The sequence below is a fragment of the Phragmites australis genome, chromosome 3, assembly GCF_958298935.1.
Source record: "Phragmites australis chromosome 3, lpPhrAust1.1, whole genome shotgun sequence".
In the NCBI taxonomy this organism is placed as follows: Eukaryota; Viridiplantae; Streptophyta; class Magnoliopsida; order Poales; family Poaceae; genus Phragmites; species Phragmites australis.
This window is the reverse complement of record NC_084923.1, coordinates 7,229,471-7,241,532: the sequence shown is the minus strand read 5'-3', so window position 1 is coordinate 7,241,532 and position 12,062 is coordinate 7,229,471. Positions and strand designations below refer to the sequence as shown.

Sequence of the window (12,062 nt, the reverse complement as noted above, 5' to 3'; positions counted from 1 at the left end):
TCTAAAATTGATGAAATATACTTATATATGTATGCAAGTTTAGTGAGTCAGTGTCGGGTACCAATGGGTAGAACCTATGCCGATTGCATTCTTCTACCTTGAATACTTATGTATTCACATTCCTTGTAGCCTTGGGATGTTGTCAATGTCTAGGTATGAGTTCGACTTATGTGCTTAGCCATGTTTAGGTCATTCGGTAGAAGTCGAACGACGGCGCATTCCGTTGTTCGCGAGCATAGGACCTTCTTATGATTACATACACTTATTGAGGTTGAGATGGTCGTGTGAGTGGTGAGTATGAGACGAGGTATGGGCGGTGCTAGGAGGTGTTTTGTCCTGTCCGGATGTGGAGTTCCCCTGGATAGGTCGGTAGAGGAAACCGGACACCTAGACCGCTTTGCGCCTGTTAAGCACCGATCGTCGATGTTGTTGGCTTTAGCACTTATCTTACTCACCACATGCCGATCTAATGGTAAGGCGAGCCGAATACCTTCACAGCTGTGGTTTTTTGGGCTTGGACATCGACAGTGTGAGCGGGCGGGCTTATAGCGTTAATAGGTTGCTTCGGGAGTAGTTCTAGTACCGCCGCGCCGAGCGATGCCTGATCCAAAAGATTGGGGCTAGTTGAGAAATGTTGTCACAAGTACCCCTTGTGTGCACTTTGGCCGGTGGCGTAAGCCGAATGGTCCTCGTGTCATGTGGTTCAGGAGTATCCCCTGTAGGGTGTATAAACAGTTCGAACTGTCGCGCTCTCGGTCATGAGCATGCTTCTGTCCATCTACATCGGTCATAGAGTTTCAAGTATGGTTTGTGGTTCGGTATGTGGGAGATGGTGGCGTTGGTTCTTGTTGCTTATTGATAGACATGTTTTTTACAATTACCTTTGTTCAGTTGTTAGTTGCAGGGTAGTTTTCATATGTTTTGGTAAAGTTTCAATCACTCACACATATGTCTAGGATGCTTAGTGCTTATGTTTTACCTAACCTGTGGTTCATCCTTGTTAATGATCAATGCATAATCATTGAATTCGAGCTATATATATGTGCTCTATATTGTTTAAGTCTTGCGAGTACCTTCGTACTCATGCCTGCGCTTTCAGGTACTCCTGTTGCTAGAGAAGAGACTGTTTTTGGCTACTTCGTGCCTGCCGATCAGGGTGACGGGCAAGAGTAGTGCATCCTACTTTTAAGGTGGCGTGTTGAGACGGTACCTAAGGGCATGTGGCGTCGTTCTCTTATGTTGTTCGTAAGTTTAACTTTCCGCTGCGTAGTTCTTTTGTGGTTAGGAGTTGAGTGGTTTTGTCTCCTCCTAACTCGTTTTTGTTGTAAATTATTGAAATCTGTTGCATGCTTAATATTTATAATATAAATGTTTATTACTCACTCTTTATTAAGCTATGTTGTGATGTACATGTTGGAAGACATGTGTTCCGATCCTTAGGCACAAAACACATGCCGGAACTACCGGGATGATATTCTGGTTAATCATCGAGGTTGTGATTATGAATAATAATCCTCCTGGTGATAAATTAGAATATTGTTTAGACGGTTCCCCACAATTTTCTTTTAAGTCTTGACTGGATTGGCCTGCCTATGTCATTTTCTTTTATTGGTTTACTTCTAATTGGTATGAGGATCATGTGTTAGATTTCAAACTAATATAACATGTTTCATATGTGAACTTCACCATGTGTACAACTCGAGTACTCAAACACAATTCTTTATCTTCATCTAAAGAGTAAACACCTAGCCCCAGAAACTTCGGTAATTTTGGCCTTTTCTATTTGTTTTGTAGATGGTTTTCCTGCTTTAGTACAATAAGGTTTTTACATTACATTAGTTAACTGAAACTACCTGTCTATCTCTCTAACTAATGTGGCTTGGTGATTATTTCATTTCATTATCTCTATTGATCATCATATGGTGTTAATTTGTCATTGTGCCACACCTCAATTTTAAACAACTGTTTGAAGGTCCGGTGATGAAACAAGGCTACACCGGACAATATATCGGATAATGAACAATGCAAAAAGACAAAACAAAGTTCAAGGTATCGAATAGTCCGGTGATAAAGTGATGTGCACCGGATATATTCACCGGAGCAATTTATACAGAGAAGAAGGAAAGGCTCAGATGGTCCAGGATAACTCAAGTATACACCGGAGTGTCTGGTATTCACAGAGGCTTGACTGGGGTTCTAACAGCTAGTTTGTGAGAGTGTACTCACCGGATGATCCGGTGCTAGTACTATTGTTCTCACCGGATTATCCTGTGTTAACAACTTTTCTGAGTCGTTAGATTAACGATTAGTGCGCGGGTTTGAGGCTATAAATACCCCTCCACTCAGTCATTTGAAGATGTGGCATGCCGCTGAAGTTTAGAGTAAGTTCATACACACTCGAGAAGACATCCAAACCACCAAAGTGCTTAAAGTGATTATCTAAAGCAATTAAGCACAAGATTAAATAGTGTTTAGTGCTTACAGGAGTAGAGTGAGTTGTAGCTATGTGCTGCAGCTTGAAGAAGAGATCAAGGAGTGATCCTAACTTGTAACGAGTGGTACGTCGGTGCCTTAGAGTTTTGGTGACTCGTCAGCATCTTGGGCTTTGGTGGTTCAAGCTTGTTGACCTTCCGACCTGTTGTTGAGCGATGGCAAGACACGTGTACGGGGACGCGGTGATTCTTGCCTTAGTGGCTTAAGCTCCGAAGTGATCACAACGGCAATGAACCGGAAGAAAGGATAGTGGTGAGACTTTACCTTAGTGGCTTGGTGGCTCATCTGGGTGGATGCCTTGTCTTTGTGACTTGGTGGCTCAAGAGTCGTGACTAGGTGCCGACCGGGAGTTTATCCTTTGTGAAGCTCCAACGTGGACTAGGGGTGACATTCATGCTATCGATATCATAAGATAAACATCATTGTGCCGAGTTTGCTCACTCTACCTTATTTATGTTTTCGTATTTATATTCTTGCAATTTACCTTCTTAGATAGGTTGTAAGTACTTTAATCGGTAGAGTAGATACGCTAGATAAAGCTAGAGCATATTTAAATAAAAATTGATATAGATTTATCTTATGTAGTTTTTGAAATCAATAGATTTTAAGTGTCTTAATTCATCTCTCACTCTTAAAACGTCACCGATCCCTTCACACGAGCCCGTCCTAGCCGCAGCTATGGCGGTGGCCATGGCGCAGAAGAGAGTGTCGGTCATGGCGTGCAGACGATAAAAGCAGCGAGCGGTAGGTGTGGGAGCTACAGCCAAATGGGGACACCACGGGGGGCGTGGGTGCTACCAAGGACGTAGGGTAGCTACGGCAGGGGAGGCTTAGAGGACTCACATAGTGGTGGCGTGGTGGGTTGGACCTGATGGCCTGGTTTCCAAAATTTTGGCCCAAGCGCGGGTGAAGACAGGGGTGCGGGACACAGGCCTGCGACGCGCATGACACACGACGTTTAAAGGAGTAGGGACATTATTGCTTTATCTAGTGCACTTCTCTATGTAAACTGCTCATCAGTGCTTCCAGAGCACTAATTATTCAGCAAAATTTGCCGGCAATACAAAATAGGCTTTGACTTGCGTTATATCGTTTACAATTCATCAGTCGTTAGGGCTAACCTCTGTAGAAAAACACTTCAGTCGCACATTATACCAAAATACCAATGCAATTGCATTGTCGATGCGACCAAAACGGGCAGACTAATACCAGCTATTTACAAAGTTGTGCATGACAGATTTCACGACTGAATGATTGATAATCTAACCTATCCTACCAGGCTACCAGGCTACCACCAAACTAATTTCTGCATCGCCTGCAGCGAAACCGCAGAAACACTCTCTGGACTTCACTTATTGTGGTCTTCAAGGAATGACGCAGGGATTTCTCGTGGTGAAGCCATTGTCGACACACATCCGAACTGCAAAATGTTTAAGCAAACAAATTTGAACAGAGAATACAACATGCAGATAACAGCAACAAAATGGGGGGGGGGGGGGGGGATGTACCTTGCGGTCCTTGTACTTCTCTCTGATGGCTTTCTGGTCCGGCCACCTTATGCTCAACTGTAATTCGTGTATTGCAAAAATGGAGTCCTGCAGATCAGAGACCTTGTACCCCGTGTTTTGTTGAATCATCAAGTTCTGGACAATAATACAAACTGATGTCATATGAATGTAAAGCGTAAGATATAGTCAGGAAAAAACGTCATCTTCTTACCCAAGGTCGAGTCTTTGGATGGATCGTGAACCTGGCTACAAACAGGCAGGCAGCAGCAACAATTGATGGCAGGTACCTTATGCAGTCATAGTCCAGCAAGCTCAATTCTGCAAGATAGCTACACATGGACTCCAGTTTTTTGGCACTGGCACCCTGAATTTTAAGAAAAAAGAACAAATTATCAAAAGAACACTAAAAGAAATAAATGTCAAATGCGCCAAAAGTATACTTACATTGCCTCCACTAAAAGAAGTAATGAATAGCCTACAACAGACAGCTACCTAGCATTAGACCCAGAAAAATTTGAGCCCAGTAAGGCACTAACCGCAATGCTATTTATGTAACATCATTCAGACGTGGTTACCAATTTAAATTCCAAGGAAAGTTATGTAAAACATGAAAGCTTATTCAAAACACTAAAAGAAATTAATGGAACACATACCGTAGGAACGTTCTTATGGTGGGGCCCCCTATCTCAAAGTTTAGAGATTTCAGTAAGTCAGCCTCCATCTTCACAACCTGCGGTGCATACAAACTAAAAAAATGTATCTACCATCCACGGTCCAGGAGAAATAACCAAGAATGGAGAATTTAGCAGAAGAAAGACTACTTGTTGCTTGGTGTAAGTCCCATCAGTAATATCACTGTATTTGTTCACCTTCATCTTAGAAGACTCAACTTCTTCATACTTCCTGCAACATTCCAAATATACAACTCAGGGAATAGTTTTAAGAGACAAACAAAAAGGACAAACAACAGTATAGTCCCCTACGCAGCAACGAGTAATGCAGCGACACCCAGCAGTTGCAGCTTGTCCCGGGTAATGATATCCCTTGTGAGGAAGCGGTCGACATATGAAACCGCAAGGTAAAGTGTTTCTGCCTGAAGCTTGAATTCCCCAGCCACTTCCACCAACCAGTCCACAAGGATAGCCCGCATATTTGGACTGATGTCTTTCTGAATCTTCCAAAAATTGTCTGCATTTGGTCTAATCAACGGCTCAACCTAACAATCACAAAAATTATAGAAAAAAGTCACACCGGAAAGGCTAAAACGCCCCATCTTCGTCGACCGAAACACAAAATATCTTGCATTTTATTCGAAATAGTGCTAGTAAGTTCAGCAAATTAGGATGGCATGGATCCTGAAGCAATCACAAACTGTAACAGCCTAACCGGGCCGAAGCAAAGCAAACTTCTAATGGAGTATAGCTCCAAAGACTCCATTTTCGTTAGTGAAGGTGCCAAAACCTAAGCTCTGGACTGGAAAATTCACTACATGGTGCAACGTCTTAGTTTCACCACTTATCTAGACAGTAGCAACTGAAACTATACAGAAAGAACATTTCCCTTCACCAAATCAAAATCTAATTCCAATTCAAACGAGCCCAGCAATTCCAGCATTCACGCGTAAAGCGTGATCACGCCTCCCCAAACCTCCCAATTACATCAGCTACGATTACACATTCACAACCCAAATCAACCAAACCCGAGTACCAAATTTCCCCACACCCAGGCTCGCGCGGGCAGAGGAATCGAGTAAACCCTCACCTCCAGCGACCGCAGGTACCGGTCGATGTCCCCGAGGTACGGCGCGACCGCCGCCTGCGCCGCGCAGGCGTCGGGCCGCTTCACCCGCTTCGGGTCCAGCAGACGGGACACGTCGGGCGCGCGCGCGGCGTCCTCCGCCTCCCGCCGCTTCCTCGCCTCCTCCACCTCGGCCTCCGCTCTCGCGGCCGACCGCGTCCTCGGCTTCGACGCCCGCGGGGCCGAACCGTCACTCGTGTTCGGTCCGGTGATCGGGAGGTCGGCCAGGGCCTTGCGCTTCCCGCGAGGCCTCTTCACAGGCAGCGGCGCGGAGCGGGCCGCATTCTCCTTGCTCTCCATCGCCGGTCGCCGCCAGCTCCTGCTGCTGCTGCCGATGCTCGCGCGGCTTCGTTTTTTGAGATGAGATGTTGGGTTGCCTTGGTTTTTCACTGGGAAGCGGTAAATTTGACGCGGTTTTGATTTTTGAAATGTGGCTCAGAGGCGGGCATCTGCTACCTGAAATGCCCTTGCACACGGCCTGCGTGGTCTGGTCTCGCCGACTTGTAGGGCCCCATGTGAAACAACTGGGACACGTAGATCGTATTGGAATTTAGGAAGCTACCCTAGAAATTTTTGCAACCGGGATACCTTGTTTTCAAGCCTGCCTGCCTCTTGGGCAGAAAACAAGAGTATGTTTCACTTGACAACAGCAACTGTTAGATAAAGATCTAACAGCTAATAAAAAATTAATTCATAAGTAAATAATATTTTTTTATAGTAGAAATATATATAATTTTATGGTGTACGTCAGACAAAAACCTCGGATAGACGCACGATTAGACGATCAGACGGATAACATGTTGAGTGAAATAAAGCTATGATTTCAATAGATTGAAATGTAGTAAATCTGATATAGTTCTTTGTGAGTCCCTAGCAATTTTTTATTACGGAAGAGAGAAGAAGAAAAAGAAAGATAGAGAAAAGAGGAAGAGAGATTTGGATAAACCTATTATCTGACTCACATGTATTCACCACTGTAGGTGGCCAGATAAACAAACAAGCACGTGAAAACATCCTGGAAATACCATACTAAACATGCGTTCCTGATCAAGAAATGGCATGATTAATAATGTTGGAACCACATTAGATTCGGTAGTAACAATACTACCACGGACTGTTGCAGGTTCATCGTTCTGACGGGTGTTGGATCACTAGTTGCTCTTGGGGATGTTGGATCACGTACGGTCATTCATGGGCGGCAGCGGCACGTATGGTTGGATCACTAGTTGCTCTTGGGAATGTTGAGTGGCGTCCGCGCATTCCCCGGCAGGCACTTCGGGTGGAGGTTGACGTGGCAGACGACGCAGTCGGCGCTGCAGCGCGTGCACTTATTTGGGGCGCCCACAGTGAGCATCACGAGGTGCTCCGGGTGCAGCGGCGAGACGACGGTGCCGGGCAGCTGCGAGCAGACGGGGTGCACGTCGAAATCGCATGGCCGGCAGCGATAATGCATGCCGTCGATGGGCGTGGCACAGATGTCGCAGACGGCGGCCCACTCGAAGGCGAGCGGGTGCTGGCCGTGGAAGAGGAATTGGGCCGTCGGCGGGGAAGTCGCGCGCGTCGCAGCGGTACCTGCCGAAGCCGCGGAGCAAGGGAGGGTGTGCGTCGTGCTGGATCGTTTTCGGCATTGCTCACAGGCATGGTGGTCTGGTGTGCTAGGTTGGGGCCGTCGCGGGGTTTCCGTTTATAATCCGCGCAGTACGCGGATGCTGTTACGAAGTGAGAACTCGAGTTGTGGAAGACGAGCAGACTCAATCCGCGGCTGTTTCTATTTTTTGTGAGCGGTTGGTCATGGCCCACGAGATCACAGAAATCAAGCACAACGAAGGGAGTACGAATTTAGGCGTTGTTTGCATTTTATTCTAATTATAGGTTCTAGTTTTAAAAGCAAAGCAAAAGTAAAAACAAATGATCATAATATAAAAAGTATTTTTTTATAATTTACAAGTCAAGTTATACTTAAAAAAAATTATAATCTATAATTTAGTGAAAATGAGATTTTACAAATTCTACATACTAAACTAGATTCTCATAATCTAAATTTAAAAGAAACATGCCCTTAGGGCATGTACAATGTAGAGGCTCTTATACAGACTCTTAAAGAGAGAGAATAGCCCGAGTCAACGCTCGCGTGAGAATAGCTCCGGGCGTCGACCGCCTGATCGAGTGGCGACGCGTTCCGCGAGCGCCCGTGATCGCATGTCCTGTCCTCCACCGTGGCACACTTTCCCGTAACTGCTCTAAGCACTCCGCCATATCACTGCGTTGTACACGCCCTTAGAGCAGATGTTACAGATAACTGGCATCATGATAGGAAAAGAGAATGGAAGAAGGAACTCAAATTTTGATTTCATTGTTTGCTTGTTGTGCGGTACAAGATCACTTACATTAAACTCCACCTTCTCAACACTGGCAACAACACAAGGATAATTCCTCTTGCAAACTGTCAAGTTTGCCACCCCACTTAGCACTCACGTATTCACTTGCAGCCTGACTCCACAAGTCATTCAACCAACACAGGACTACTGGCGTACGCGTACGGCAATGGCACAATGGCATGGACCGTGACAGATCAAAAACACCTAGAGATCGCATGATCTAGTTCCAAAAAAAATCCATAAATAAACCAACATCTAGGTACTGGAACTCGAACAGTGTGGTGTCAAGATGCTGCTGCCGCACTTGTTTGATTAGCCACACTGTTCAATATGACGTTTCACGCGTCTAGCTGCAATTAAGATCAGCAATATTAATATCACCGCCAACAATTGAGATTAAATTTCCCAAGTGTTATGGTAATTGTGGGAAAACAACACTATGTTTGCATCAGTGATGTAGGTTCGTTTGACGGTCGTGTGCAAGCAATTGGAGTATTACATACTAACACACACCTGCGGCTTTGGTGCATTGCTTGGCCCTGATTTGTAATCCGGGGCTCGGAGCACAATAGGGTCTCGTCTGTTGAAGCCTCCACCCAGACAAGGCACTTTGTGCTAAGAATTCTCCCCTGCAATTCAAATGCACTTGTCAAACAATCATGGAGCCTGTCTTGATTACAAAAACAAGTGGTTACTAAACAGTAATTCCACCAATTTTACATGTAAGACATCAAGATTCTGTTGTCATGTTGGAATACCTTTCATTTCAACAGGCAGGCTAGAATGCTCCTTCATGAAATGATTTTTTTATTTGGGAAAAAAGAATCTATGGTATTTGACAGCACAATTGGGCCATCTGTAGATGACATACTGAATTGTGTGTCGCTGTTAGCTCGTCAGCAACTACCAAAGCAACATGACCAATAAGTTTGAATGAACAAGGGAAATCTTGAAACTTGAAAAGTTTCATGGTATACATCAGAGTACAGAACTCAGGAAAATCCAATAATTATTTATCTGCTCGACCAAATTTATGGTCACCAATTCATCATCGTCATCATCCAAAAGCATATGCTAAATTGCTCCCATTGTATCAGCATCAGCTCCATCACCATTATAAGGCCTGTTTTCAGCAGAGTTATGAACCCTTTGGCAATCTTCAGGTGCCAATCGCCCGAATTGTGCCATCTTTTCAGTTAACCTAGCAATAGATTCTTCCTGTTTGGCAAGCTGCATAAGTATCTTTATTCTTCTAAATGCAACATTGCTAGGCTTCTGCCCCAACTCAATCATTTGATGGAAGCACCTCTCGGCTTCCTCCAACTTCCCCTCGTCACACAATAGGTCGAACAGCACATCTGATACCAAGGTAAATGATCCAAACCCGTTGCTGACCATATCACTCCACAGCTCAAGTGCCTGTGCCACTTTCCCATGCCGATGGCACAGCCTGATGATAAACATGCAAGACTGCGTGTTCGGGAAGCATCCTTCAAACCGCATCCGCTCATATAACCGCCATGCACTGCCAATGTCGTATGCCCAGTAATAGCACCTGAAGAAAAGGTTATAAGTTGTGGAATTCGGCATCAGTCCCTTTGAGGCCATTTCATCCATCAATGCAAATGCATCCCCAAGCCTCTTCGCTATAACAAAGTTCCTGATCGCTGCATTGTATGCAGGGACGTCTGGGTAGCACCCTAGCTCATGCATCTCCTTCAGCAAGTCCTTTGCCTTGTCGGGTTGACCAATCAACCCCAGCCCACCAATCAAGCTTGTGTAAGTGATCACATCGGGAGAAATGTCCTTCTCCTGCATTTCGTCGAGCAGCTTGTAGGCCTTGTCCACGTCCCGGTTCTTGCAGTGGCAATCGATCAAACTGTTGTAGGTAACCAGGTCGGGCTCCACCCTGAGCTCCTGCATCTCGGCGAAGAACGCCTCCGCGTCCTCGGCTGATTTCCAGCCGGAGAGCAGGATGTTGAACGTCTGGCGGTTCACCTGGAACTCGTACTTGAGCGCGTGGTAGACGTTGCGCGCGTCGGACATGCTCTTCTCCTGGCAGAGCGTGCGGAGCAAAGCGTTGAAGAAGCCGGCCGTGTCGGCGGCGCGGAACATCCGCGTGAGGCGGCGGAAGGAAGCGACGGTCTCGCGCACGGAGCAGACCTTGGCGACGCGGCCGAGGACGACCATGGCGGTCCGCCGGGTGACGGCATCCGGGCAGAGGCGGCGGATGGACTGGAGGAGCTCCCACATGTTCGCGAACCGGCGTGCCCTGCCGAGCACGTAGAGCGCGGTGTCGAGCGCGAAGGCGGAGGGCGCGACTCCGCCGCGGTCGGCGGAGAGGGAGAGGAGCGAGAGCGCGCGGAGCGGGTCCCCGTGGGCGAAGCGGAAGCGGCGCATCACGAGGTCGAGGAGAGGGGCGGTGAGCGGAACGGTAGAGGCCGCGAGCGCGGACTCCATCGCGGACGGCGTGGGCGCGGCCGTGACGATGCGGTACACCGCGTCGGCGTCGGCGTCGGACGCGGAGGCATCGTGGATGGCTGGGGCGGCGAGCGCCGTTGACGTCGGCGTCTTGCGCGACTTGTTGGAGACGTACAGGAAGAGCCGCGGCGCGGGTTTGGGCGGCATTTTTCGCGAGGCGGGCGGCGTTTGGGGAGGGGTTTGGCGTCGTCGGCGCGGCGCGGCGCGGAGTCCGCCGCTTGGAAGGGGAACCGAGGTGGCGACCGCGACCACTGTGGTTGCAGCTCGAGCGGGCTGGCCCGAACTCATAATGGGACATATTTTCGGTGATTCGGCTTGTTTTTGGGCTATTTGGAGCCCCACGTGTATCTCATCGTGGATGATGTATTACAGATTAAGCAGTTATTCAATAACCTATCATGAATTTATTCTAGCAAAAACTAAAAAAAATGATGATTTGCCATTGAAAATATTGACCATCTATCATACTTAAAAAACAACTTGTCTTTTCCATTCCGGTTCAATTCCCGTTTTGCTCCACATTCCCATTTCCACTCCCTCATTCCCATTCCACTCCATTCCCATCAAAACGAGCACCGACGCCTCCTCCCCGCGTCATCTCCCCCGATTCCACACATCTTCGTAACCACCCCATGTCTCCCCTCCCTAAGCCATGTCGTCTCCGCCAGTTACGCTCCACGGCACATCTATCCTTGATTGCTCCTCCCGAGCGCCCCATCCCGATGGCGCCTCTCAGACACTCCTCCTCGCGTCGTTGTCCCCCGAAGACGCGTCCGATTGGATCGCTCGCAACTGGCAATCCGTGCTGTGCCTCCGCCGAAACCCCGACGGAACGCTCGTCACCATTCTTCTCGCGATTGTCTCCAGGGTCCTCTCCAATTGTCTCTATCTCCAAACCCATCAGCTACCCTTGCCATTGCACTTTGGATCTATCGGCCATAGCTATGATAGATCTCCTCGACACAGCCCTGGAGGGGACCACCATCGCCTTCGACCTCCTTCAACAACCACTAGACACATTCTTTGCAATGTGAAACATGTACTTCAAAACTAAGGGAGATCACTTCTCCTTGGGTAGATTTTGGTGTGTGTGGTGCAGGATCCACGGCGATTGCGGTGCTTCTCCTGCAGCATCACGTCCATCCACGCGCACAACCACTACGTCCCCAAGCCGTTATGCCACCGCCTTGCCTCCTTCTGCCCTTTCTCCACTGACCCCTGGTGGCCCTACTGTGGTAGCGTGAGCGCTTATCGACAGAATCACCGAGGGACGAAGGAATCATGGCCCACTCGTTCCCAACGAGTGTGAGGCCAATGGTGGACGCCGCGGAGAGCACCATGAATTCAATCGATCCCTCATGAATCCAGTGGATTCGAGGTACGCACGTGCAAATTCTCCGCATTT

The 12,062-nt window shown here is 47.5% G+C and overlaps 2 protein-coding genes across 4 annotated transcripts; both read right to left on the bottom strand.

The window, feature by feature from the left end:
* Positions 1-3,601: 3,601 nt before the first annotated feature.
* On the bottom strand, positions 3,602-6,129 carry LOC133910942 (cyclin-A3-1-like). 2 transcript variants are annotated; one of them, XM_062353179.1, is made up of 8 exons: positions 5,763-6,129; positions 4,985-5,217; positions 4,823-4,904; positions 4,655-4,731; positions 4,446-4,476; positions 4,213-4,365; positions 4,002-4,136; positions 3,602-3,913 (listed from the first exon to the last, which is right to left on the bottom strand). In XM_062353179.1, the coding sequence occupies exons 1-8, from the start codon at positions 6,096-6,098 to the stop codon at positions 3,842-3,844; spliced, it is 1,119 nt and encodes a 372-aa protein (XP_062209163.1). In that variant the 5' UTR covers positions 6,099-6,129; the 3' UTR covers positions 3,602-3,841. The 2 variants fall into 2 exon arrangements, with proteins under 2 accessions (XP_062209163.1, XP_062209164.1); XM_062353180.1 differs by having other exon boundaries at positions 4,002-4,103.
* A 2,018-nt stretch (positions 6,130-8,147) lies between these two features.
* Positions 8,148-10,935, bottom strand: LOC133911871 (putative pentatricopeptide repeat-containing protein At1g02420). 2 transcript variants are annotated; one of them, XM_062354314.1, is made up of 3 exons: positions 8,935-10,935; positions 8,690-8,842; positions 8,148-8,526 (listed from the first exon to the last, which is right to left on the bottom strand). In XM_062354314.1, the coding sequence occupies exon 1, from the start codon at positions 10,802-10,804 to the stop codon at positions 9,251-9,253; it is 1,554 nt and encodes a 517-aa protein (XP_062210298.1). In that variant the 5' UTR covers positions 10,805-10,935; the 3' UTR covers positions 8,148-8,526; positions 8,690-8,842; positions 8,935-9,250. The 2 variants fall into 2 exon arrangements, with proteins under 2 accessions (XP_062210298.1, XP_062210299.1); XM_062354315.1 differs by having other exon boundaries at positions 8,690-8,805.
* Between the last annotated feature and the right edge of the window lie 1,127 nt (positions 10,936-12,062).

Excerpts from the sequence above, each read along its gene's own strand:
- LOC133910942 (XM_062353179.1), bottom strand. The coding sequence starts at position 6,098 with ATGGAGAGCAAGGAGAATGCGGCCCGCTCCGCGCCGCTGCCTGTGAAG. Across the intron at positions 4,477-4,654 it reads ACCATAAGAACGTTCCTACG|GCTATTCATTACTTCTTTTA; the intron begins GTATGTGTTCCA and ends TGTCTGTTGTAG. Across the intron at positions 4,366-4,445 it reads CTTCTTTTAGTGGAGGCAAT|GGTGCCAGTGCCAAAAAACT; the intron begins GTAAGTATACTT and ends CTTAAAATTCAG.
- LOC133911871 (XM_062354314.1), bottom strand. The coding sequence starts at position 10,804 with ATGCCGCCCAAACCCGCGCCGCGGCTCTTCCTGTACGTCTCCAACAAG.